Raw genomic sequence first — 27,455 nt, 5'->3', positions numbered from 1 at the left:
AAAAAAAAGCAGGAATTGCAATTCTCATCTCAGATAAAATAGTCTTTAAACCAACAAAAATCAAAAGAGACAAAGAAGGACATTATGTAATGGTAAAAGGATCAATGCAACAAGGAGAGCTAATGATCCTAAATATATATGCACCCAATACAGGAGCACTGAGATACATAAAGCAAATTCTTAATTACTTACAAAGAGACTTAGACTCCCACACAATAATAGTGGGAGACTTTAACACCCCATTGTCAATATTAGACAGATCAACGAGACAGAAAATTAACAAGAATATCCAGGACTTGAACTCAGACCTGGACCAAGCAAACCTAATAACATTTACAAAACTCTCCACCCCAAATCCACAGAATATACATTTTTCTCAGCACCACATCACACCTACTCTAAAATTGACCACATAATTGGAAGTAAATCACTCTTCAGCAAATGCAAAAGAACGGAAATCATAACGAACAGTCTCTCAGACCACAGTGCAATCAAGTTAGAACTCAGAATTCAGAAACTAACTCAGAACCACACAGCTTCATGGAAATCGAACAACTAGCTATTGAATGTTGACTGGATAGACAATGAAATGAAGTCAGAAATAAAGATGTTCTTTGAAACCAATGAGAACAAAGACACAACATACCAGAATCTCTGGGACACATTTAAAGCAGTGTCTAGAGGAAAATATATAGCAATAAATGCCCACATGAGAAGCAAGGAAAGATCTAAAATTGACACCCTATCATCAAAATTGAAAGAGCTAGAGGAGCGAGACCAGAAAAACTCACAACCTAGCAGAAGACAAGAAATAACTAAGATCAGAGCAGAACTGAAGGAGTCAGAGACGCAAAAAACCTTTCAAAAAATCAATAAATCCAGGAGTTGGTTTTTCGAAAAGATCAACAAAATAGACCACTAGCCAGATTAATAAAAAAGAAAAGAGAGAATAATCAAATAGATGCAATAAAAAACAATAAAGGGAATATCGCCACAGATTCCACAGAAATACAAACCATCATCAGAGATTATTACAAACATCTCTATGCACATAAACTAGTAAACCTGGAAGAAATGGATAAATTCCTGGACACTTGCATCTTCCCAAGCCTAAACCAGGAAGAAACCGAAACCCTGAATAGACCAATAACAAGGTCTGAAGTTGAGGCAGCAATTAAGAGCTTATCACCCCCAAAAAAAGCCCAGGTCCAGATGGGTTCACAGCCAAATTCTACCAGTCATACAAAGATGAGCTGGTACCATTCCTTCTGAAACTATTCCAAACAATTCAAAAAGAGGGAATCCTTCCCAAATCATTGTATGAGATCAACGTCATCCTGATACCAAAACCCGGCAGAGACTCAACAAGAAAAGAAAACTTCAGACCAATATTTATGATGAACATAGATGCAAAAGTCTTCAATAAAATACTGGCAAACTGATTGCAACAACACATCAAAAAGCTTATCCACCATGATCAAGTAGGATTCATCCCGGGGATGCAAGGCTGGTTCATCATACGCAAGTCTATAAACGTAATTCACCACATAAATAGAACCAAAGACAGAAACCACATGATTATCTCAATTGATGCAGAGAAGACCTTTGACAAAAGTCAACAGCCCTTTATGCTAAAAACCCTCAATAAACTAGATATTGGCAGAATTTATGTCAAAATAATAAAAGCTATTTACGACAAACCAACAGCCAATATTATACTGAATGGGCAAAAAGTGGAAGCATTTCCTTTGAAATCTGACACTAGACAAGGATGCCCTCTCTCAGCACTCCTATTCAATATAGTATTGGAAGTTCTAGCCAGAGCAATCAGGCAAGAGAAAGAAATAAAGAGTATTCAGATAGGCAAGGAGAAGTCAGATTGTCTCTATTTGCAGACAACGTGATTGTGTACCTAGAAGACCCCATCGTCTCAGCCCCAAATCTCCTGAAACTGATAAGCACCTTCAACAAAGTCTCAGGATAGAAAATCAATGTGCAAAAATCACAGGCAATCCTATACACCAATAACAGACTTAAAGAGAGCCAAATCAAGAATGAGCTGCCATTCATAATTGCTACAAAGATAATAAAATACCTGGGAATACAACTAACAAAGGATGTAAAGTACCTCTTCAAGGAGAACTACAAACCACTGCTCAACAATATAAGAGAGGACACAAACCGATGCAGAAACATTCCATGTTCATGGTTAGGAAGAATCAGTATCGTGAAAATGGCCATACTGCCCAAAGTAATTTGCAGATTCAGTGCTATCCCCTTCAAGCTACCAATGACCTTCTTCACAGAACTGGAAAAGATCAACTTAAGCTTCATAGGTAACCAAAAGAGAGCCTGCATAGCCAAGTCAATTCTAAGCAAAAAGAAAACAAAGCAGGAGGCATCACACTAGCGGACTTCAAACTATACTACAAGGCTACAGTAATCAAAACAGTATGGTACTGGTACCAAAACAGAGATATAGACCAATGGAACAGAACAGAGGCCTTGGAGGCAACACCGCACATCTACAACCATCCAGTCTTTGACAAACCTGACAAAGACAAGGAATGGGGAAAGGATTCCCTGTTTAATAAATGGTGTTGGGAAAACTGGCTAGCTATGTGCAGAAAGCAGAAACTGGACCCTTTCCTGACACCTTATATGAAAATTAACTCCAGATGTATTAAAGACTTAAACATAAGACCTAACACCACAAAAACCCTAGAAGAAAATCTAGGCAAAACCATTCAGGACATAGGTGTAGGCAAGGACTTCATGACCAAAACAACAAAAGCATTGGCACCAAAAGCCAAAATAGACAAATGGGACCTATTCAAACTCCACAGCTTCTGCGCGGCAAAAGAAACAATTATTAGAGTGAATCGGCAACCAACAGAATGGGCAAAAAATTTTTGCAGTCTACCCATCTGACAGAGGGCTGATAACCAGAATCTACAAAGAACTAAAATAGATTTACAAGAAAAAAACAAGCCCAGTCAAAAGTGGGCAAAGGACTTGAATAGACACTTTACAAAAGAAGACATACCTGAGGCCAACAAACATATGAAAAAATGCTCATCATCACTGGACATTAGCGAGAAATGCAAATCAATACTACGTTGAGATACCACCTCACGCCAGTTAGAATGGCAATCATTAAAAATCTGGAGACAACAGATGCTGAAGAGGATGTGGAGAAATAGGAACACTTTTACACTGTTGGTGGGAGTGTAAAGTAGTTCAACCATTGTGGAAGACAGTGTGGCGATTCCTCAAGGACCTAGACATAGAAATTCCATTTGACCCAGCAATCCCATTACTGGGTATATATCCAAAGGATTATAAATCGCTCTACTATAAGGACACCTGCACACAAATGTTCATTGCAGCACAGTTTACAGTAGCAAAGATCTGGAACCAACCCAAATGCCCATCGATGATAGACTGGACAGGGAAAATGTGGCACATATATACCATGGAATACTGTGCAGTCATCAAAAACAATGAGTTCGTGTACTTTGTAGGGATATGGATGAACCTGGAAACCATCATTCTCAGCAAACTGACACGAACAGAAAATCAAACACCGCCATGTTCTCACTCATAAGTGGGTGTTGAACAATGATAACACATGGACACAGGGAGGGTAGCATCACACACTGGGGTCTTTTGGGGGGACATAGCAGAGGGACAGCAGGGAGTGGGGAGTTGGGGAGAGATAGTACGGGGAGAAATGCCAGATATAGCACATTACACTGCCATGTGTGTACCTATGCAACCATCTTGCATGTTCTTCACATGTACCCCAAAACCTAAAATGCAATTAAAAAGAAATAATAGTATTCTTCAGTTACATCTTTTTTTTTTTTTAAGCGTGGGATACTTCAATAAAAATAAATACAGCCTAGGACTTTCTAAATGCCTAATTCTCATCTATTGAAATCATTAAGTATCTATTACTTCTAAAGAGGATGTAGCAAATTAAGTTATTGGTTCTTTTTTTTTTTTTTTTTTTTTGAGACAGAGTTTCCCTCTTCTTACCCATGCTGGAGTGCAATGGCTGCGAACTCGGCTCTCCGCAACCTCCGCCTCCTGGGTTCAAGCAATTATCCTGCCTCGGTTTCCCGAGTAACTGGGACTACAGGCATGTGCCACCATGCCCGGCTAATTTTTGTATTTTTAGTAGATATGGGGTTCCACCATGTTGATCTGGATGGTCTTTATCTCTTGACCTCATGATCCACCTGCCTCAGCCTCCTAAAGTGCTGGGATTATAGGTGTGAATCACCATGCCTGGCCAGCTATTAGTTCTTAATGTCAAAATTTTGGGAGCAATGTACTGTATAATTGCTATACTTAACGAGTAGTTTTAGTGAGCTGGTAGTAAGTAATGGGAATAATTTTTTTCCTAGATAGTTAAAAGCCATCCCTCTCAAGATTAGTTGACTTATTAACAGCGAGGTTTTAGTTCTTTTTTGTGTAGTTGATTTTTTTTTAGAATTCTTCATCCTTTTCTTTACCTTCTTCATTTTTCCTTCATAGGGAATTTTAATTATCAAGACTTTTTCATGAAAATTAATACCTTTAAACCTTTTTATAGGCCTTTTGTGTGTGTGCGTTTGGGAAGATGCCATGGAATTCCACAGAGCTATCCAGGATATATTGCAATAACAGTGTCTGGGCCAAATCAGAAATCCTTTTTGTTGTTTTACTGCCACCATCCCCACTCTTCTTCCCACCCTAGATGCAACCCAGTGTCTGCCTCCTGACTCTCTATTTACAGAAACTAATGTCTACATGAGATGTTAAAGGGAATTTTCAAAGAATATTTTTTTTTTCATTTACTTTTTTAAGGTTAGTTAGATATGTATTCTAGAGATTGCTCGGTTTTTTTCTCTTGGAAATTTTGAAGTCTAGTTTAAATAACTACATTGATTGAATTAAGTACTATAGTAATAAATGTGAGTATAAATACCTGACTTCTAAATTTAGGATTTCTCCAGCTTATTCCTGTTTACTTTCTTAACTATCTTAAATATTTCTGTCATTTTTATTATTAATATACTGAATTAGTGTAGCGTAGATTAATCTGAGAAATCACAAACATTTATTTGATCAAAGTGAATTCTCCCTTTACAAATGTAAAAGCATCTTTACCTTATTTTAAAGTAATGTTATTTATTGTAGATGAAGTAAGTTCTTCCAAGCCTGAGATATTGTAAGAGATTGCATACATATGGTCATTCCCATATTTTACTGTTGTGAAAACTGAGAACTTTATGACTTCATTTATTTAGCAACAAATATTTATTTTGCCAAATATTTATTGAGTCTTTTCATATGCCAGGCAGTGTTCTGGATAATAGGAATATATCAGTGAGCAAAAGATTGAAAATTTCTAATTTTATGGAGGTTACATTTTGGTAGAAATTTTCTAATTTATTTTTTAAGTTTTAACTTTCATTGTAGAATAAAGGGTACATGTGCAGGTTTACTATTACATGAGTAAATTGTGTGATGCTCAGGCTTGCGGTCCCAGTGATCTCATCACCCAGACAATAAGCACAGTACCCAACGATACTATGATCGGCACCACTGCACTGCATCTGGGCAACAGAACGAGACCATCTGTAAAATAAAAGTAAAAAAGAAAGTATCATTAAAATAGCTCATAGTTTCCTACCTCAAGAGGGTAAACTTCCTCTGTTCATGAATTTCCCTCTATGTTGCTTCCAAATCTAAAGTATTTTAAAGTTATTTTTTAAATTTCTTGGATGTTTGCTCCTGAATGGTGTTGCAGTTTTTTTAGTAAGTGCTAAAGAATGTCCTAAAATTACTAAATAAAACAAAACTCACCTATATCTAGTGTTTTCTCTAAAAAAATTTTTTTGGCCAGGCGCACTGACTCACGCCTGTAATCCCAGCACTTTGGGAGGCCAAGGCGGGCAGATCACAAGGTCAAGAAATAGAGATCATCCTGGTCAACATAGTGAAATCCCATCTCTACTAAAACACAAAAATTAGCTCGGTGTGATGGTGTGTGCTTGTAGTCCCAGCTACTCGGGAGGCTGAGGCAGAAGAATTGCTTGAACCCGGGAGGCAGGGGTTGCACTGAGCTGAGATTACACCACTGCACTCCAGCATGGCACCTGTCGACAAAGCGTAACTCTGTCTCAAAAAAAAAATTTAAGTAAGAAAACTGTTGCAATAGAACACATTTTGTGAAGTTACTTATTTGTCAAAGCAAGATACTGTTTTTTAAGAAACATTGCAAAATAGAGCTGGGCATGGTGGCTCATGCCTGTAATCCCAGCACTTTGGGAGGCTGAGGCAGGTGGATCACCTAAAATCAAAAGTTCAAGACCAGCCTGGCCAACAACATGGTGAAACCCCATCTCTACTAAAAATACATTAGTTAATTAGCCGGGTGTGGTGGCTGGCACTTGTAATCGCAGATACTCGGGTGGCTAAGGCAGGAGAATTGCTTGAACCTGGGAGGCAGAGGTTGCAGTGAGCCGAGATCATGCCACTATACCCCAACCTGGGTGACAGAGCAAGACTCCATTTCAAAAAAAAAAAAAAAAAATGCAAAATAGTAGTTGAACTACCAGCTGAATCAAAGTTGAAAGTTTTGCACTGGTGACCTCTAGTGGTCTTGCAGTTAAAAAATTATCTACTGCTAAGTACAAATATCAAGTAATTCTCCCCTGCTGTTCCCCCCCATACAGAGTCTTGCTTTGTTGCCCAGGCTGGAGTGCAGTGGTGCAATCGTGGCTCACTGCAACCTCTGTCTCCTGGACTCAAGCAGTTCTCCTGCTTCAGCCTCCTAGGTATCTGGGATTACAGGCATGTACCACGCCCAGCTAATTTATGTATTTTTAGTAGAGGTGTGGTTTCACCATGTTGGCCAGGATGTTCTCAAACTCCTGGAATGACTGACCTTGTGATCTGCCCACCTCAGCCTCCCAAAGTGGTGAGATTACAGGCGTGAGCCACCATATCTGGCTTCAAATAATTCTTATGTGGACTTACATGCTGATTGTTGAATAAATTAAGACGATATGTAAAATGTCCTGCTGGGCATGGTGGGTCATGCCCGTAATCCCAGCACTTTGGGAGGCCGAGGCAGGTGGATTACCTGAGGTCCAGAGTTCAAGACCAGCTTGGCCAACATGATGAAATCTCATCTTTACTAAATTACAAAAATTAGCCAGCTCTGGTGGTATGCATCTGTAGTCCCAGCTACTTGGAAGTCTGAGGTAGGAGAATCACTTGAGCCTGGGAGATGGAGGTTGCAGTGAGCCAAGATCATGCCACTGTGTTCCAGCCTGGGCAACAGAGCAGAATTCTGTCTCAAAAGAAAAAAATAAAATGTGGTCCCAAATGAACACCTTTTCCTGTATTCAAAGGAAGAAAAGCTATCCTGAAAATCAACAATAATATTTCTTACTCTGAATTATCAACTGAAATTGTATTGGGAAACAAGTTTTAAAAATTAATTTTTGCCTTTGCGTTACACTTCACATCAATGTAATTAACAAAATTTGTTGAGTTGGGCACATAAAAAATGAATTTTCTGTTGCCTATTTTATTGAGATAACTGCACATTGCATTGCAAAATGCTTTTGGAGGGGGCCTAGGTCTTTGACCTCATCTTCACAATAAAAATACACTTATAAAATCTTGCCTTTTATTTAGATTTTCTTTGATATCTCTCTTACCAGTTTTTTGTAGTTTTCTTCCTGTGCATGATTTGTTTGGTGCTAAGGTAGATGGCACTGTGTCAAAATCTAAATATGTATTATTATTGTATAGGGAAGTAACGGACTTTTGTTTATTAATCTTGTTTCCTATAACCTTGCTGTAATTGACCTTTTTTTTTTTTTTTTTTTTGAGACGGAGTCTCACACCATTGCCCAGGCTGGAGTGCAGTGGCATGATCTCGGCTCCCTTCAACCTCCGCCTCCCAGGTTCAGATGACCTTCCTGCCTCAGCCTCCTGAGTAGTTGGAACTACAGGTGTGTGCCACCACACCCAGCTAATTTTTGTGTTTTTTAGTAGAGACGGGGTTTCACCATGTTGGCCAGGTTGGTCTTGAACTCCTGGGCTCAAGTGATCTGCCTGCCTTGGCCTCTCAAAGTTCTGGGATTACAAGCATTAGACACCCTGCTTTATACGTAAACTTCTTTGATTCAGGGTTCTTTTTGTTGATGTTTTAGAATTTATAACATAGGTCATCTGCCAACAGTTTTATTTCTACTTTCTCAATCTGTATGCCTTTTCTTTTCTCATCTCCTGCGTTAGGTAGGACTTTGAGTAGGATGTTGAATAGGTGTGATAAAAGAGGAGATCCTTGCCTTGTTCCCAGTCTTAGGGGGGAAAGCATCTACTTTTTCATAATTGAATTTGATATTTAACTGTAGGTTTTTCATAGATGTTCTTTATTAAGTTGAGGGTGTTCTCTTTATTCCTGTTTATTGAGAGTTTTTGTCATGAATGGGTATAGGATTTTGTCGAATTCTTTTCTGTATCCATTACTACGATCATATGATACTTCTTTTTCTTTTAGCTTGTTTAGCCAACTAATGATGTGTTGTAGTAGCAGTTTTGAATGTTGAATCTGTCTAGTATACCTGAAGTAAATCATACTTTGTTGTGGTGTATAGTTCTTTGTTGGATTTTTGCTAATATTTTGTTAAGGAGTTTTGCATCTATGCTCATGAGAGATACATTTGTAGTTTTCCTTCTAGTGCATTATCTGGTTTTGATATTAGGATAATGCTGGCTTCATCAAATGAGTTAGTAAGTATTCCTTTTGCTTCTGTTTTCAGGAATAGATTGTAAAGAGTTGGTATTTCATTCTTAAATGTTTAGTAGAATTCACCTTTGAGCCCATCTGGGCCTGATGCTTTTTATTTTCAAAGATTATTAATTGTTAGTTCCATTTCCTTAATAGATATAGATCCATTCACATTATTTATTGCTCCTTATGTGAGTTTTTGAAGATTGTGTCTTTTAAGGAATTGGTCCATTTCATCTTAGTTATCAAATTTGTGGGCATAAAGCTGTTTATAATTTTTATTTTCCTTTTAATGTCCGTAATAATGAGGACCCTTCTTTCTTTCCTTTTTTTTTTTTTTTTTTTTTTTTGAGATGGAATCTCACTCTGTCTCCCAGGCTGGAGAGCAATGGCATGATCTCTGCTTACTACAACCTCTGCTTTATGGCTTCAAGTGATTCTCCTGCCTCAGCCTCCTAAGTAGCTGGGATTACAGGTGCCCAACACCACACCCAGCTAATTTTTTTTTCTTTTTTTTGTAGAGATGGGATTTCACCATGTTGTCCAGGCTGGTCTCGAACTCCTTACCTCAGGTGATCTGTCCACCTCTGCCCCTCAACGTGCTGGGATTACAGGTGTGAACCACCACCCTGCCATTAATTTATATATTTACTTATTTATTTATTTCAAACAGGGTCTTCCTCTGTCAACCAGGCTGGAATGCAGTAGTATGATATGGCTCAAGGGAGCTTCCTGCCTCAGCCTCCGGAGAAGCTGGAACCACAGGCACATACCACCATGCCTGGCTATTTTTTTTTTTTCTTTCTTTTTGTAGATATGGGGGTCTCAACTATATTGCCCACACTGGTCTTGAACTCCTAAGCTCAAGTGATCCTTCCACTTTGACCTCCCAAAGTGCTGGGACTACAGATGTGAACCACCATGACCAGCCTTTGTAATATATGCCTCGACTGCTGTAAATGTCCCATTAAGCACTGTTTTTGCTACATCCTACAGATTTTGATGAGCTTAATTTTTATTCTCATTTAGTTAAGAATATTTTACTTCTTTTTTTTGAGACAGAGTCTCTGTCGCCCAGGCTGGAGTGCTGTGGTGCTGTCTTGGCTCGCTGCAACCTCTACCTCCTAAGTTCAAATAATTATCCTGCCACTGCCTCCTGAGTAGCTAGGATTACAGGCTCATGCCACCATGCCCAGCCAATTTTTGTATTTTTAATAGAAATGGGGTTTCACCATGTTGGCCAGGCTGGTCTTGAACTCCTGAGCTCTGGTAATCTGCCCACCTTGGCCTCCCAAAATGCTGGGATTACAGGTGTCAGCCACTGTGCCCGGCCAAAATATTTTAAAATTTATCCTGATACTTCTTTGACCAATGTGTTATTTTTGAAGTATGTTTAATTTCCTATATTCTGGGATTTTTTATCTGTCTTTCTGTTACTGATTTCTAGATTTAATTTTATTGTGGTCTGATGGTACACTGTATGAATTCTGATCTTTTAAAGTTGTTAAGGTGTGTTTTATGTTCCAAAATGTTTTTCTTGATGAACATTCCATGTGGGTTTGAGAAGAATGTGTGTTCTGCTGTTCTTAAAGTACTGTGTGGATATCAATTAAATCCAGCTGATTAATGATGTTGTTCAGTTGAACTGAATCTTTACTGGTTTTCTGCCTTGCTGGATCTCTCAGTTACTGGTAGAGGGATGTTGTAGTTTCTACCTATAATAGTGGATTCATGTATTTCTCAATTTTTGCTTCACCTATTTTGACACACTAAAGGTTGTTGTGTTCTTGGAGAATTGACCTCTTTTTCATTATGTAATATTCCTCTTTATTCTGGATAATTTTTCTTGTTCTGAAGTCTGCTTTGTCTGAAATTAATCCATTTAGTCCTACTTTTAAAAAATTAATGTTGCATGGTATAACTGTTCCCAACCATTTACTTTTAGTCATTTTCTGTGTTTATACTTAAATAAAATTTCTTGAAGGCAACCTGTCTGGCATTTTATTTTTTTAATTCACTACAACAGTCTCTTTTGATTGGCTTATTTAAATAATTCACATTTAAAGTTATTATCAATGTAGTTTGCTTAGTACCATATCTGTAACTTTTTTCTATTTTTGTACTCGTTCTTTGTTTATAAACGTTTTCTGCCTTCTCTGGTTTAATTGAGAATTGTTTATAACTGCATTTTGTCTGCTGTCCTAGCATATGAACTATAGTTAAAATTTTTTTCTTTTGGTAGTTATCTTAGAATTTATAAAATATATTTACAATTAATTCAAGTCCACTTTGTTTTATTTTATTTTATTTTATTTAGAGCCAGGGTCTTTCTCTTTCACCCAGGCTGGAGTGTAGTGGCACATTCATAGCTCACTTGTAGCCTTACTCTCCTGGGCTCAAGTGATCCTCTCACATCAGCTTCCCAAATAGCTGGGAATATAGGCATGTGCCAGCAGACCTGGCTAATTTTTTAAATAAGTTTTGTAGACATGTAGTCTTGCTATATTGCCCAGGCTTCAAGTCTGCTTTCTTTTTTACTTCGTTAATTTCAGTAGTTTTGGGGGAACAGGTAGCATTTGGCTACATGGAAAAGTTCTTTGTGGTGATTTCTGAGATTTTGGTGCACCTGACATCTGAGCAGTGTATATGGTACCCATTGTGTAGTCTTTTATTCCTCACCCCCCTCCCATTCTTCCTCCCAAGTCCCCAAAGTTCATTATATCATTTTCAAGTCTTTGCATCCCCATAGCTTAGCTTCCAGTTATGAGAACATATAACGTTTTGTTTTCCATTCCTGAGTTACTTCACTTAGAATAATGGTCTCCAGCTCCATCCCGATTGCTGCAAATGCTGTTATTTCATTCCTTTTTATGGCTGAGTAGTATATACCATGGTACATACATTTATTACATGTTCTTAATCCACTCATTGGTTGATGGGCAATTGTGAATTGTGCTGCTGTAAACATGCATGTGCAAGTGTCTTTTTCATATAATGACTTTTCCTCTGGTTAGAAAACTAGTAGTTTCCTTTTTCTTTTTTCCCCCTAGACGGAGTCTCGCTCTATTGCCAGGTTGGAATGCAGTGGCACCATCTTGGCGCCACTGCAACTTCCGCCTCCCTAATTGAAGCGATTCTGCTGCCTCAGCCTGCTGAGTAGCTGAGATTACAGGCGTGCACCACCGCACCCGGCTAATATTTGTCTTTTTAGTACAGACGGGCTTTCACCATGTTGGTCAAGCTGGTCTTGAACTCCTGACCTCAGGTGATCTGCCCGCCTCAGCCTCCCAAAGTGCTGCAATTACAGGCGTGAGCCATCGTGCCTGGCCTGAAGTCTCCTTTCACATAATACTCTATTGCTTCACAGGCAGCATGGGTACATCATAGTATCGGCAGACCTAACATTAGTGCACTTTGCAGATACTGGGTTTTTTACAATTTGAAGGTTTCTGGCAACTCTGTCAAGCAAGTCTGCAATTTTTTCCAACAGCATGTGCTCACTCATGTGAAAGTTCGTTTTATTGTGAATGTGTGCATAATGGCAAATGTCCCCAGACAGATGTCAGTCTCTTTCAACATTATTCTTTAGTGTGAGGTGGGTAAAGGAGACTGACATATTGACAGGGGCTAGAAAAAGGCAGAGAATTGCCTTTTTCAGGAAATAAGGATAAAAGGCACTTAAGGAAAAAAATTTCCTTCACAGTGGAAAACTGACAATAAAAAGTAATGAGGTAATGGAATGTATAGTGAGTGGCCTTACCTAAACTATTTGTAATACTGTGGCATTTACCATTTCAAGAAATAAAACAGAATTTGGAGTGGGGTGGTAGAATGGAAAGATTATCACTTTTCTTTTTTGTTTTTTTGAGACAGAGTCTCACTCTGTTGCCCAGGCTGGAATGCAGTGGCACGATCTCAGCTCACTGCAACTTCCGCCTTCCAGGTTCAAGTGATTCTCTTGCCTCAGCGGGGATTACAGGCACCTGCCATCATGCACAGCTAATTTTTGTTTTTTTGTAGAGATTTTGTATATTCTAGAGATGGGGTTTCACCATGTTGGCCAGGCTGGTCTTGAACTCCTGACTTCAGGTGGTCTGCCCACCTCAGCCTCCCAAAGTGCTGGGATTACAGGTGTGAGCCACTGTGCCTGGCCCAGATTATAAATTTTCTTGTATTTCAGGAAAGAAAGGCTTTTGAAGTAATCTGTTTTTTGAAATAATATCTATTTTCTGAAGCATGTATCTGCTTGTGAACATAATGTTTTTCAGTTCTTTGTGAATTGTGTGTTAGGAATTAGGTGCCATTTTTATGTATATTTTTCTTTCAAGTTTATATAAAGATGAAATATTAACATTAGGCATCTTAAGGATTATAAACTAGCTAATTTATAGTTATCTTTATTTTAAAAGGGATGTGTTATTTAACAGAAAGTTTGGCTTTTTTTTTTTTTTTTTGAGAGACAGTCTCCTCAGCTTTGAGTAGTTAGGACTACTGGCACACACCACTATACTTGGCCAATTTTAAAAATCTTTTGCAGAGATGAAGTCTCACTGTAGGTTGCTCTCAAACACCTGTTGCAGGCAATCCTACTGCCTTGGCCTACCAAAGTGCTGAGATAGCAGGTGTGAGCCATTGTCTGGCCCATTTTTGTGAATTTAAAATCTTGATATCATGAGTAAAATGCAAAAGTTTGCATTTATTGTTTTCCATTTTTCAGTTTCCTATGTATAGTTAAGGGAAAATATAAATAAATGCATTTTTTTATATTTTTAGGCCCGGATTGCATTTCTACAAGGAGAAAGAAAAGGTCAGGAGAACTTGAAGAAGGACTTAGTAAGAAGAATAAAGATGTTAGAGTATGCATTAAAACAAGAAAGGTATGTGTGCCTCATTTTTATATGAATTAAGTAGAACAATAGTATGCTCATGTATACAATTATACTATGTATTTGGCACCTTTTTTGAAAGGCACAAAGCCTTGCCAAAATACATGATGATGTCTTGATTTGATTCATTCTTGGGAAAGAAAGGCAAGAGATTAAAATAATTCAATAGAAATGTGTTTGGTTATTGAATCTAAATTTTGGAATGTAAAAAAAAGACAAAGGATAATTGATCTTTTTTTTAACTTTTGGGTATGTGTTACTTGGGAAATTTACCCTTTTTTTCTTCTGCAGCAATATATTCTATGTTCTTTGCAAATAAAGTTTAAAGAAACAGACATTCAATTATGTTTTGTTATTGGAGTAATATATAGCAAGAATGACAAAAGGAAAATTATTCTTTTACTAATTTGTGATTAAATTTTCAGGGCAAAATATCACAAATTAAAATATGGCACAGAACTGAACCAAGGTGACTTGAAAATGCCAACCTTTGAGTCAGGTAAACTTGATTCTTCTGTTACCTTTTTTTTTTTTTTTTTTAAATTCATTCTTTATGTAACAGATATGTTCTCTTTACCCACAGTTTGGTTTGATAATATTAGTTAGAGAATGACCATTGTAAACTGTCTAGAGTTTGGGGGAAAAAATATATAAAAGTAAGTTGTTTCATGTATATCTCAATCCTGAGGCGACTTGTCTCCTTATCCTTGAGTGAAACCTATGTAAAACTGGTTGTGTTTATGGTAGTAATTTGAGCTGAAACGTAATGAAGTTAGGTATTATAGTAAATTTTAAAAATTTAGTTAATTGTTTTTTAGTTCAATATTAAGTACGTAGAACCTGGCAGAAACACACAGCATGCGTACAATTTGCAGTTGATTTATTTTTTAGTCTTTAACGTTTTCAGTCTTAGCAGCAGAACTGTTTATTATAGCTTCCATTTGTTGTAATATATATAAATTAAGAGACCAAGATGGAAGTGGCATAGGTTTTCTTTGACCTGGCTTTTCATTGGTTATGAAGGCTTATTTTGATGTCAAGAAACTATATGTTAGAATTGCCTCGTTGGAAAAAGCAAAAATCAGGAACAGAAACATGGAAGAGCTGTATGTTTTGAGCCATAATTATTATAGTGGTCTCTTTGCAGTTAGAGGAAGTAGAGTGACTTCACCAGAAAAATACCTAGTAATTTTTTGGGGGACTCATTTTATTTCCAGTATGGCTAGAATTTTCAGAAAATAAGCAAGGCACTTCTAGAACTGTAGGGCTTCTGTGTAAAGGAAGGAGGCTAGTTAAAGCCACGCTGTACCTGCAGTAGAGGCTAAGCAGAGTCAGAATTGGCTAGATAGATGGTTCCAGTGTAACAGTTTGTATAAAGCAAGATAAATCTTTTTTGCTCACAACTGAAATTGTGGCAAAATAAGTCTGCTCTTTGTATCTGTATAAACCTAAATATTAAAAATTCCTCAAGTTGAGGAATAAAATAATATCCAGGTGTTTTCTTTACAAGACACACAATAACAGCAAAGTAAAATGTTTTCAGGATGTTTAGTGGAAAACCAAACAAAGGGATGGGCGAAAATACATCATGTGAACAACATATTATAGGATTATTTACATCAGAGTATACGTGGAGATAATACTAAATGAAGCAATGTTGCCTTTTGTATATCCCCAAAGAAATCAATATAAGAAAGAAAATGTACAAAATATTGATTTGACCAAAGTAGAAGATATGTGTTTATACCCTTCTCTCAGTAAAACAAATAGATATAGCCTAAAACCTAACCTTATAAAGGGGCTATATTCAAATATTTAAAAGAGCTCCCTCTCTTCTACATTTAGAAAAGACAATCAGAAAAATGGGCAAAAGACTGTAAAAAAAAGACACCCCTTAGAAGAAAATATATATAAATGGCCAATAAATATATGAAATATTGCTTGATTTTTATTAGTTATTAAGAAAATACAACTTAAAACTACAATGGAGTACAACTAGACACTAACCAGAGTGGCTAATATGCAAAAGAGGCAACATCAGGTGTTGAGGATGTGTTGTAACCAGAATCAGTAGACATTAGTGTTAGGATTACAAATTGATAATGCTGCTCTGAAAGTGACTTTACACTATGACTAAAGAGGATACTAAAGGATCCTAAACGGGATGTAACATACATAACCTAGGCCAGGTGCCATGGCTCACTCCTGTAATCCCAGCATGTAATTCCAGCATTTGGGGAGGCCGAGGCATTCGATCACTTGAGCCCAGGAGTTCAAGACCAGCCTGGACAACATGGCAAAATTTCATCTCTACATTAAATACAAAAATTTCTCAGCCTTGGTGTTGCACCCCTGCAGTCCCACTATTTAGGGGGCTGAAGTAGGAGGACTGCTTGAGCCTGGGACGTCAAGGCTACAGTGAGCTGTGTTCACACCGCTCCATTCCCTCTTGGGTGACAAAGTGAGACCCTGTCTCAAAAAATATTTATGTACATACCCTATGATCCAGTAACTCCACTATTCATAAAGTATATATATGTTCATCATGAAACTTGTATAAGAATCTTCATAGCACCATTATTTACAGTGAAAATCTGGAAACAACTAGATTGTGGCAAAATAAGTCTGCTGAATTAGATTAAATGGATAAGTACATTGTGATATATTAGCATAATGGAGTGCCGTTTGGCAGCAAAAGTGAGCAAACTAAAAACTAAATGTGACAACATGGTTTAATGACATAAAATTGAAAATCAATAGAAATTATATTTAAAAATCTAGATAATTTTAGATATTAAGATACTGTTCATACCCTTTTTGGAGTGGCTAATGACTAGAGGGCAGAAGGAAGGCTTTGGGGATGCTGATAATGTTTTGTTTCTTCATCTAGGTACTGGTTACATGGGTGTGTTCAAAAATTCCTTGAGCTATACACTTGATGTACTTCAAGAATATCCTTAGCAACATTATTTATAATAGAAAATGGAAACTAATTTCAACATTAGGGGATTGGTTAAATAGGTATATTTTTTCTATAGAATATTATGTAACCATTTTTAATGCTAATCTATATTGCCATACAGAGAATGTTCAAGGTAACTTTAGTGTCAGAAGCAGATTATAGTGCAGTGTATACTTTAGGACATTTTTTTAAAAGGGTGGGATTGTATTAGTCATGTATATCTTCAGGTAGAAAATAGGGAATGATAAACACTAAAGTACTACCAGTTGTTAACTCTTGGTAATAGGGTTTTGGACAGCTGTATTTCTTTTTTTTTTTTTTTTTTTTAATTTTTTTTTTCCTCCAGTGATTATGTGTTGTATGTAACTTTAAAATGTTATAAATAGAAAAATCAGGGTGACTATTAGAATGAAATAATTATTTCTGGAAATCAAAGAAATGTTTGTGTTTGGGATAGAATAAGACGTGGTTTTGTTTTGTTTTGAGACAGAGTCTCATTCTTTTGCCCAGGCTAGAGTGCCAGAGGATTGCTTGAGCTTGGGGCAGATCTTGGGTCACTGCAATCTGTGCTTCCCGGGCTCAAGCAATCCTCCTCAAGCAATCCTCCTCCCTCAGCCTCCTAAGTAGCTGGGACTACAGGCATGTGCCACCATGCCTGGCTAATTTTTGCATTTTTTGTAGAGATGAGGTTTTGACATGTTTCCCAGGCTGGTCTTGAACTACTGGGCTCAAGTGACCCACCTGCCTTGGCCTCCCAAAGTGCTGGGATTGCAGGCCTTAGCCACTGTTCCCAGCCAGAAGGTATTAATAATTGGATTGTTAGGGTTAGAGAAATAATGCCTGTAGAGGATATGAATTACTACCAGCAAGTACTAAGTGACTTTGAGGAATCTAGGAGTCTCACAGAGTCCTCAACATTCAGTGTGAGGGTTGATCTTCGAAGCCCCTCTCTTCTTCACTGTGTCTTTACTTTAATAATGGGAATTTATGAGTTTATGGGGAAATATTTCTGTGATATAAATGTCAATAAATAGTTTTAACTTTTGTTCTAGAGATGCTTGTTGAGCTTTTTAATTTCAAAGGCAATCAACTCAGCAGAGTTCTAGTAACTAAAAAAAATTAATTTGCCAGGCATGGTGGCTCATGCCCTATAATCCCAGCACTTATTAGGAGGCTCAGGTGAGTGGATCACTTCAGCCTAGGAGTTTGGGACCAGTTTGGGCAACATGGCAAAACCTTATCTCTTCAAAATTCAAAAATTAACTGGGCATGGTGGTATACATTTGTGGTCCCAACTACTTTAGGTGGGAACTCTAGAGCCCAGGGAAGTCGAGACTGCAGTGAACCGAGATGTTTGTTGCCACTCCAGCCTGGGGGACAGGGTAAGACCCTGTCTTAAAAAAAAAAAAAAAGAAAAGAAAAGAAAAAAGAAAATCAGTTCTAATAATATTTCATCTCCTGGGTGTTTGACTTTTGAATCCTTGATACTAATAAAGTACGCTTGGGGTTTCCCTGTTTTAAAATGGGGAACGTAGTACTTAAGTCATTGGGTTATTGGGACACATTTAAAATGAGTAACTCACAGTTAATACTTAGTAAAAGTTAATTTTTCCCTGTTCTTTATAAAATATTTAGGTATTTTTTTGGGGAGTTTATCTGTAAGAAAACTTTGGCAATATTTTCAGGAGCTGAAATAATGTATGTAAAACTTTTTTTGCTTACTTTTTAGAAGAAACCAAAGACACAGAGGCTCCCACAGCACCTCAGAATAGCCAGTTAACGTGGAAGCAAGGCAGACAGCTTTTAAGACAGTGAGTATTTATTTATTTTCAGCCTTCTTTAAGGATCTAGGTATGAAAGTTCTTATATTGAATCAATTTGCAAGTAAAAAATTGTATTGGGACAATGTGTATGTGTTTTGTATTGCTGCTTTTTTGCTGTGTAGATGCTTGGATCTTTTTAAAAGTTTGTTTCCTCTGAGTTTCAGGATGATGATGTCTTCTTACTTGCAGGGTAGAATGTCTAAATGACTGAATGACATGAAGAGCAGAACAAAAACAATATAGAACTCATACTTCCTAGACCCCTCCATTCCTATCAGTGCAGAATTCACACAATTCAGTATGGGTGTGAGTGGGCTAGAAAATGAATTTAGCTGAATTCATCTGAAACTTTTCAGAAGTGGATTGCCAAATCCTCCTTTTACTTGAATTTTCTAGGAGCCTTTTTGATTTTTGAATTACTTGTTGGAAGTATTTCTCTGGTTAATCTCTCTCTCTTTTTTTTTTTTTTTTTTTTGTCTTTCATCTGTTATTTTCCTTATATTTTGATTTTGGAATTTGTGTCCTACTGATATCCTGGGTGATTTTCAATTATTCAGTGTTTTCCGCTCTAGGTGTGTTTACCTTCACTCTTGATCTTATAGAACTATCTTTAGATTCCATGGCCTGGACAGTCACCATGCATTTCACCTCTGAGCACTGTGTTATTTGCCCTCTGACTTTACCATGATTTTTAGATCCTTGACTATATCATTTTCTCTTTAGCTGTTCTACCTATAGTTGCATTTATTTTATTTCTGTTTTCCTAGTCCAGCTTAGACTCCGTAATTGATCACCCTTATCTAGTACCCTTAATTTTCTTGCTACCCACTGCTTACCACTTCCTCGGCAGTCATTTTACTGAATTTACCTGCAAAACTTGAGCTCTAGTTCATTCTGTCTACTGCTTCTCTTTTTATTTAACTCTTGGATAAAAACTACAGACTCATGTGAATGCTATTATATATTCATGGTTTCCGGTCCAAATGTTGCAGAGAGCCCTTTTCCATAACCCTTGGCCACCCTCTGCTTCCATTGTCCCCACTGGATATTCTAAACTTTTACTGCATCTCAGCCCATTCTCCCTTATTTCATTAGAGCACTTCAGGCTCTGCTTCACTGAAAATATGAAGGCTGTCAGTTGAGAACTCCCTTAACACTTTGCTTTCCTTTCTGTAAATGTATTTTTAAATTTTTATTTATTTATTTATTTGTTGGAGTCTCGCTCTGTTGCCCCGGCTGGAGTACAGTGGCTTGATCTTGGCTCACTGCAGCCTCCACCTCCCAAGTTCAGTCAGTTCTTCTGCCTTAGCCTCCCAAATAGCTGGGACTACAGGTGCATGCTGCCATGCTCAGCTAATTTTTGTATTTTTAGTAGAGACAGGGTTTCACCATGTTGGCCAGGATGGTCTTGATCTCCTGACCTCATGATCCATCTGCCTTGGCCTCCCAGAGTTCTGGGATTATAGGCATGAATCACTGTGCCTCTGTAAATGTATTTAAACCGCTTATCTTTAGTTTCTTATGTTCCATTCAAAAAGGTATTTATCAATCCAGGCTCTCATTATAAGTGACTAAAATTTGAAGAAAAGAATAGATTATTAATTGGAAGGATGCTGGATAACCCGCAGAATTAAAGGAAATGGTGAAATAGTGAACAACCAAGTGTCAGGAAGTGAAGAGCTAGGGTAACTTGGAGACTGTCTCAGACTGGAAACTCTAAGTCAGTCATTTTTACCTGAGTTGTATGAGATCTTGGCAGTTCGTTCAGACCAAATGGTTAGAGTATGATAGGAGCTGTTCTCTCCAAGAGAGGACTGCATTTTTTAGAAGAGTGAGGACAGTTGTAGAGAAATCACTTGGACAGTATTTCTCTCATAAATGCCTAATCCCATTGCCTGGATTTACAATTTAGTCTCTTGACACCTTTATCTTTCCCTGTGACTTTATAGCCAAACTTGTTAAGAGTAGTTAGTCCCATAGTCTTCATTCTTGTTCATCAGCTGTTTTCTGTTTTGACGTTTGTCTGAAGCAGCTATCACAAACATATTCAAGAGACCTTCTTTGTTATAATTGATATCTTGGAAAAATTTGACATTGTCTATTCCTTTTTGAAATTTTTAGTTTTGCTTTCATGACAGCACTCTGCTATCATTTTTTTCCTCTAATTTCTCAAGTATTTTCATTTTCCTTTGAGTTTTTCTTATGATTCTAGTCCTTTGGGTGTTTGTATACCCAGACTTTCTCTTTTTATTTATGCTTATTCTGTGAGTGACTTCATTTAAATCCATGGCTTCAAATAGTACCAAAGATTAATGACTCAAATCTGTATACCCAGGCCAGTCTCTTCTTAACTTTTGATTTGTATCATCTATGTGCCTAATAAACATTGCCACTTCTGTTTTTTTTTTATAGACACTACGTGGTTGCCTGATAGGTACTCTGTAAACTTGATTCTGACTCTATATTTATTTCTTTAAATGTACCCGTCATCTGGCTGTCCAAGCTAGAAACCTGAAAATTGTCCCAAAGTTTTTGTTTTTTCATTCTACTTCCACATATATTTGTGCATCATGTCAAAAAAGATTATATCTTGCTTATTTTTCTCACATTTATTCTCCTCTATTTTTACTTCTTGCTGTGTTAGTGTCCTTATCTAGTTTTTTTCTCTTTATCATTTACCTAAAAATCTTTTGTTCTTCTGCCAGCAGTATTTAAGGCTTCTTTTAAGCATCCTTCTTTAGCCTCTTAACTACTTTAATTTGTCACAAAGCCATTCACAGCTCATTATCCGTGTATCATAATCTAGTCCCTTTCTTCTTTTCCAGTCTCATCTTAGATCCTAGGTTAAGTTCCTTGGTTTAAATATAGTAAAAGATTGAAAACCACATTACTAAAGGAGTGCTATATGGGATCTTAGATCCTAGAAGGAGAATTAGTGTATTCATCAATCTGTAGTTAACAACCTCAAGTTTAAACTTAGTATGTCTTTGTGCTAAGATTCAGTTCTCCTCATTCTTTACCACTCCTTGGAAATTAAAAAATGTGTGTGTAGTGTGTGGCTGTGTGTAAATTTAAAAGTGTGTGTGTGTGTGTGTGTGTGTGTGTGTAGATTTTTAAAAATGGCCGGGCTCAGTGTCACACCTGTAATCCCATCATTTGGGAGGCCCAAGGCGGGTGGATCACGAGGTCAGGAGTTTGAGACCAGCTTGACCAATATGGTGATACCCTCTCTCTACTAAAAACACAAAAATTAGCCGAGTGTGGTGGTGCGTGCCTGTAGTCCCAGCTACTTGGGAGGTTGAGGCAGAAGAATTGCTTGAATCCGGAAAGTGGAGGTTGCAGTGAGCCGAGATCACACCACTGTACTCCAGCCTGGGCAACAGAGCAAGACTCCATCTCCAAAAAAAAAAGAGAAAAAAAAGAAACAATTGTGGTTGTGAGTGTATGAAAATTTAAAAACGTGTGTGTATGTGTGTGTGTGTGTGTGTAATCCTAACAGCATTTTAAGGCACTAGGGCTTCTTGGGTTTTGAGATAATTGGCTCTTAATCAGTGTTAACCATACTCATGCTTTTTAATTTAAATTTTGGTTTGTAATTGGCATAATTCTGTTAGAAATGGAATTAGTCTATAGAGAAGAAAGAAACCGAGACAAAGGAAGAGTATATTTTATAGGATTATGGGTTTCTCTAAAATTCCTTTGATATGATTTTGAGTCTGGCGCTTGTTAACAGTATGTGGATTTTAATATTTATTTTCTCTTACAGGTATCTTCAGGAAGTAGGTTATACAGATACAATATTAGATGTACGGTCTCAGCGGGTAAGGTCGTTACTTGGACTATCTAATTCAGAACCAAATGGATCAGTAGAAACAAAGAATTTAGAACAGATCCTAAATGGAGGTGAATCTCCTAAGCAAAAAGGACAAGAAATAAAAAGGTATGTTTTATCCTTAACACAGTTTATATAATGCATATTATGAAAATTATTACTATTAATCTCTTTAGCTTCTTGTTACTGCTATTAAAAAATTTTTTTTTTGAGATGGAATCTTACTCGTTTCCCAGGCATGAGTGCAATGACGCAATCTCAGCTTAAGTGCACCCTCTGCCTCCCAGGCTCAGGTGATTCTCCTGCCTCAGCTTCTCAAGTAGCTGGGATTACAGGCACCCACCACCATGCCCGGCTGATTTTTGTGTTTTTAGTAGAGATGGATTCACCACATTGGCCATGCTGGTCTTGAACTCCTGACCTCAGGTGATCCACCTGCCTCGGACTCCCAGAGTGCTGGGATTACAGGCGTGAGCTACCACTCCCAGCTACTATTAACAATTTTTAAAGATCGAGTTCAGAGTTAAAGACCTAGCCACCTCCCACCCCTCTCCATGGTACTATGGGCAAATAAGTTTTCTATTTAGTGGCTTTTAAAAATTATCTATGTTAAGTTGGTGTTTATTTGTCTGTTTTTTGAGTCAGGGTCTGGCTTCATTGCCCAGGCTAGTGTGTGCTTATACGGTGTTGGCTCACTGCAACCTCTGCCTCCCATGCTCAAGTGATCCTCCCCGCTCAGCCTCCTGAGTTGCTCAGATTCCAGGCATGTGCCACCATATGTTTTTTAGAGATGGGTTCTTGCTCTGTTACCCAGGCTGGTCTCAAACTCCTGGCTTTAAGCAATCCGCCTGCCTTAGTCCTCAAAACTGCTGCAATTACAGGCATGAGCCATTGCACCCAACCTGTTAAGTTCTGATAACAAGAGAATGGCTGTAGTTCTGAAATAGGTGCAGAATCAGATTTGAGGCTGATTTTATGTAGTTCAGAGCTATTTTAACATCCTTGTTTTTAAATTTTTGCTAGAGTATTTTCAACGAATTATAATGCTTCTCTGTCACTAGAATGAGCAATAGTTATTTAGACACTAGTGTGAAAGAAACAAGGCTTTGCATTGCGTTTGGATTTAGAAAGCTACCAGATGAAAACATTTATTGAGATATAATTAACATCATAAAATTTACCCATTAAAATAATACAATTTAATAGTTTTTAGAATACTTACAGAATTGTTCAGCTATCACTACAGTCTAAGTTTAGAACATTTTCATCACCCCTAAAAGAAACCCCATACCCATTAGGTGGCCACTCTCCATTTTCCCCCATCTCCCAACCCTGGGATACCACCAATCTACTCTCTGTCTCTGTAGATTTGTGTATTCTAGATATTTCATATGAGCAGTCTTTTGTGAGTGGCTTCTTTCACTTCAGCATATTTTCAAGGTTTATCCATGTTATACCATGCATCAGTACTTCATTCCTTTTTATTTCCAAATAATATTCCATTGTGGATATATTACATTTGGTTTATGTGTTCCTTTTTTATTATTGTTCTTATTTTTGAGACAGGATCTCACTCAGTTGTCCAGGCTGGAGTGCAGTGGCGTGATCACAGCTCACTGAAACCTCAACCTCCCTGTGCTCAGGTGATCCTTCCACCTCAGCTTCCTGAATAGCTGGGACTACAGATTCACAGCACCATGCTTGGCCAATTTTTGTATTTTTGCAAAGATGGGGTTTTGCCATGTTGCCCAGGCTTGTCTCAAACTCTTGGACTCAAGCAGTCTGCCTTCATTGGCCTTCCAAGGTGCTGGGATTATAGGCATCAGCCATCATACTGGGCCTTCGTTATGTGTTTCTTCTGCAGGTGATGGGTATGTGGGTTGGTTCCAAGTTTTGGACTAATGAAGAAGATTAAGGACCTGCCAAACTCTTTTCCAAGGTGGTTTCACTATTTTACCTTCCCACCAGCAGTACTATAAGGATTCTGATTTCTCCACGTTTCATCATCATTTGTTATTGTCTAACAGATATACTTTGATTAATACAGACTTGATAAATATAAGGAGTTAAGCATTTTACCATGAGATGTTACCCTGAGTAACATAGGTTAGAAAGACAAAAGAAAATGGGAAAAAAAACAGATGAGTTCATTGAGGTCATTTAAAGCTTAAGAAATAAATGATATGGGCTGGGCGTGGGGGCTCACACCTGTAATCCCAGCACTTTGGGAGGCTGAGGAAGGCAAATTGCCTGAGCTCCAGAGTTCAAGACCAGCCTGGACAACACAGCGAAATCCACTCTCTACTAAAATACAAAATATTGTCTGGGTGTGACAGCATGTGCCTGTAGTCCCAGCTACTTGGGATGCTGAAGCAGGAGAATTACTTGTACCCGGGAGGCGGAAGTTGCAGTGAGCCAAGATCATGCCACTGCACTCCAGCCTGGGCGACAGAGCAAGACTCCATCTTGAAAAGAAAGAAAGGAAGAAATAATACGTATCATTTATAAAGATTATTTCACATCCTGGATATATTTTATGATATTGTACAGTTGTCTAAAATATATTCCTGTCAGCTGGGCATCTATTCCTATAGATGGCTCACATCTATAATCCTAGCACTTTGGGAGGCTGAGGTGGGTGGATCATTTGAGGTCAGGAGTTTGAGACAATCCTGTTCACCAACATGGTAAAACCCCATCTCTACTAAAATTTAAAAAATTAGCCAGGCAAATGCTTGTAATCTCAGCTACTTGGGAGGCTGAGGTGGGAGGATCAGTTGAACCCAGGAGGCAAAGGTTGCATTGAGCCACATTGTGCCACTGCGCTCTGGCCTAGGCGACAGAGCAAGACTCCATCTCAAAACACACACACACACACACACACACACACACACACACACAGATACATATATGTATATGTATTTTTTTCTTTAAGGTTTATAGTTTTTTATTTTTATTTATTTATTTATTTTTGAAGACGGGGTTTCACCATGTTGGTCAGGCTGGTCTTGAACTCTCGACCTCAGGTGATCTGCCCGCCTTGGCCTCCAAAGTGCTTGGATTACAGACGTGAGACACTGCGCCCGGCCATGCTTAAGGTTTATAGTTAACATGTCTTTGATTTAGAATTTTTCTTTCTGAGAAATGAGCTCTTTAATAGTCACTTTGACATCAAATAGAGCCCTATTTTCTATAATGTGATTTCAGGAAGCACAGAGTGTTTTGTAGCAAGAGAAAAAGCAGAAACATTATCAAGTATTTTTAGCCAAACTGGTCACTGGATGTGATTTTAGTTCATAGGATTTATAAATATTTTACAGCAATACAAGTTTGCCATACTACATCTGACTCTGAATCTGAATGAAAGATCCTTTTTTGTTTGTTTGTTTTTTGAGACGGAGTCTCGCACTGTCGCCTGGGCTGGAGTGCAATGGTGCAATCTCAGCTCACTGCAACCTCCGCCTCCCGGGTTCACACAATTTTCCTGCCTCAGCCTCCCGAGAAGCTGGGATTACAAGCGCAGACCACCATGTCCAGCTAATTTTGTGTGTTTTTAGTAGAGACGGGATTTCACTGTTAGCCAGACTGGTCTCGAACTCCTGACTTCGTGACGTGCCCACCTTGGCCTCCCAAAGTGCTGGATTACAGGCGTGAGCCACCGTTCCCGGCCGATCCTTTTGTTTTTTTCCCTCATTCTTTGCATCGTCTTACAAAGATCTTCAATAAACTGTATATTCTTCTTGTAAAGCTTAAGACTTTGATAGTTTTTGGAGAGTGTGTGTGTGTGCGTGTATGTTAAACACATAACATGAGATCTGCCCTCTTAAAGTGTGCAGTATTGTTAAGCACAATGTTGTACAGCAGCTCTCTGGAACTTTTTCATCTGGTATGACTGAAAACGGTAACTTTTGAACCACAGCTCCCCATTTCCTCCTCCCTCTGGCCCCTGGCAACCACTGTTCATAATTGGACTCATGTAGTATTTGTCCTTCTGTGATTGGCCTGTTTTACTTAGTATAATGTCCTCGGGGTTCATTCATGTTGTCACATATGACAGGATTTTTTTCTTTTCATAACTGTTCCAGCGTATGCATATACTACATTTTGTATAAACATTAGGCAATATGCCTAATGGTTTATTTCTTTACCTGTTGATGGACATTTAGGTAGTAGTTTGTTTATTTGTTTAGTGTTGTTTTGAATGGTGTCTTGCCCTGTTGCCCAGGCTGGAGTGCAGTGGCACAATCACAGCTCACTGCAGCCAGAACTTCCCAGGCTCAAGCAGTTCTCCCACTTCAGTCTCCAGAGTAGCTGGGACTACAGCCATATGCCACCACACAGCTAATTTTTGTAAGTTTTTGTAGAGATAGGACCTCATTATATTCTCCAGGCTGGTCTTGAACTCCTGGACTCAAGCAATCCTCCTTCCACAGCCTCCTAAAGAGCTAGGGTTACAGGTTTGAGCCACCGCGCCCAGCCAAGGCTTTCTTCTTAATGAGTAGACTGACATTTTCTGATTCTGCCCTAATGTAGGCCTGTTATGGTTGAGCCATTATTAGGGCCATTTGAAAACTCCTAGGAAGAAGAAAATGTCTAACATGTGGATCAATATTTCAGCAAAATGATGTGTTTTTTCTTATTTATGATAGGAAAAAATTAGAAGCAATCTTAATGTTCAAAAGTAGAGGATGTAATTTTAGATTTCAGATCCCAAATTTTAGATTCATATTTTAGAGGCATTATGCCTAATAGTTAATATGAATTCTGAAGACAGAATGGATTTGAATCCTAAGTTAACCACTAGTCACAAGCCATCACTTAGGGCAGGGAATGTTACTTTTATTACTTGTAAAATGAGGATCTTAGGATTGATATGAAGAAGGAATGCATTAATATAAAGCATTTAGAACACTCCCTGGCACATAGTATGTGTTGCATAATTGTTAGCTATTAGGAAATATTGTGTATCTAGTTGAAATGTGATCCCCCACCAAGCCTAGTGTTTATTAGATGCTACTGAGTGACACTATTATATTTCTTGATTTATGGTAGGGGATGTTGTGGTTGCATAGTGCATCATATCACAAAGCATCTACTTTATGAGGATTTATTGGGAAAGTTCTCTTAGACCTTTTTATTTATTTATTTATTC

The 27,455-nt window shown here is 38.0% G+C and overlaps 1 protein-coding gene across 12 annotated transcripts in view; it reads left to right on the top strand.

The window, feature by feature from the left end:
• Nucleotides 1-27,455, top strand: part of STRN3 (striatin 3) — a 109,525-nt gene that overhangs the window by 35,192 nt on the left and 46,878 nt on the right. For 7 of the 12 annotated variants that reach the window (XM_002753787.7, XM_009005898.5, XM_078334651.1 and 4 more), the window contains 4 exons: nt 13,574-13,677; nt 14,112-14,185; nt 18,378-18,459; nt 22,238-22,411. In XM_002753787.7, coding sequence (XP_002753833.1) covers nt 13,574-13,677; nt 14,112-14,185; nt 18,378-18,459; nt 22,238-22,411 — 434 coding nt within the window. Of the gene's footprint in view, nt 1-7,896; nt 8,019-9,321; nt 9,415-13,573; nt 13,678-14,111; nt 14,186-18,377; nt 18,460-22,237; nt 22,412-27,455 lie in introns of all 12 variants that reach the window. The other 5 variants (XM_054239840.2, XM_054239838.2, XM_054239839.2 and 2 more) reach the window with 2 other exon arrangements.

The sequence above is a fragment of the Callithrix jacchus genome, chromosome 8 (assembly GCF_049354715.1).
Source record: "Callithrix jacchus isolate 240 chromosome 8, calJac240_pri, whole genome shotgun sequence".
In the NCBI taxonomy this organism is placed as follows: Eukaryota; Metazoa; Chordata; class Mammalia; order Primates; family Cebidae; genus Callithrix; species Callithrix jacchus.
The sequence above is the reverse complement of the archived record's forward strand: the minus strand, read 5'-3'. Positions and strand labels throughout refer to the sequence as shown.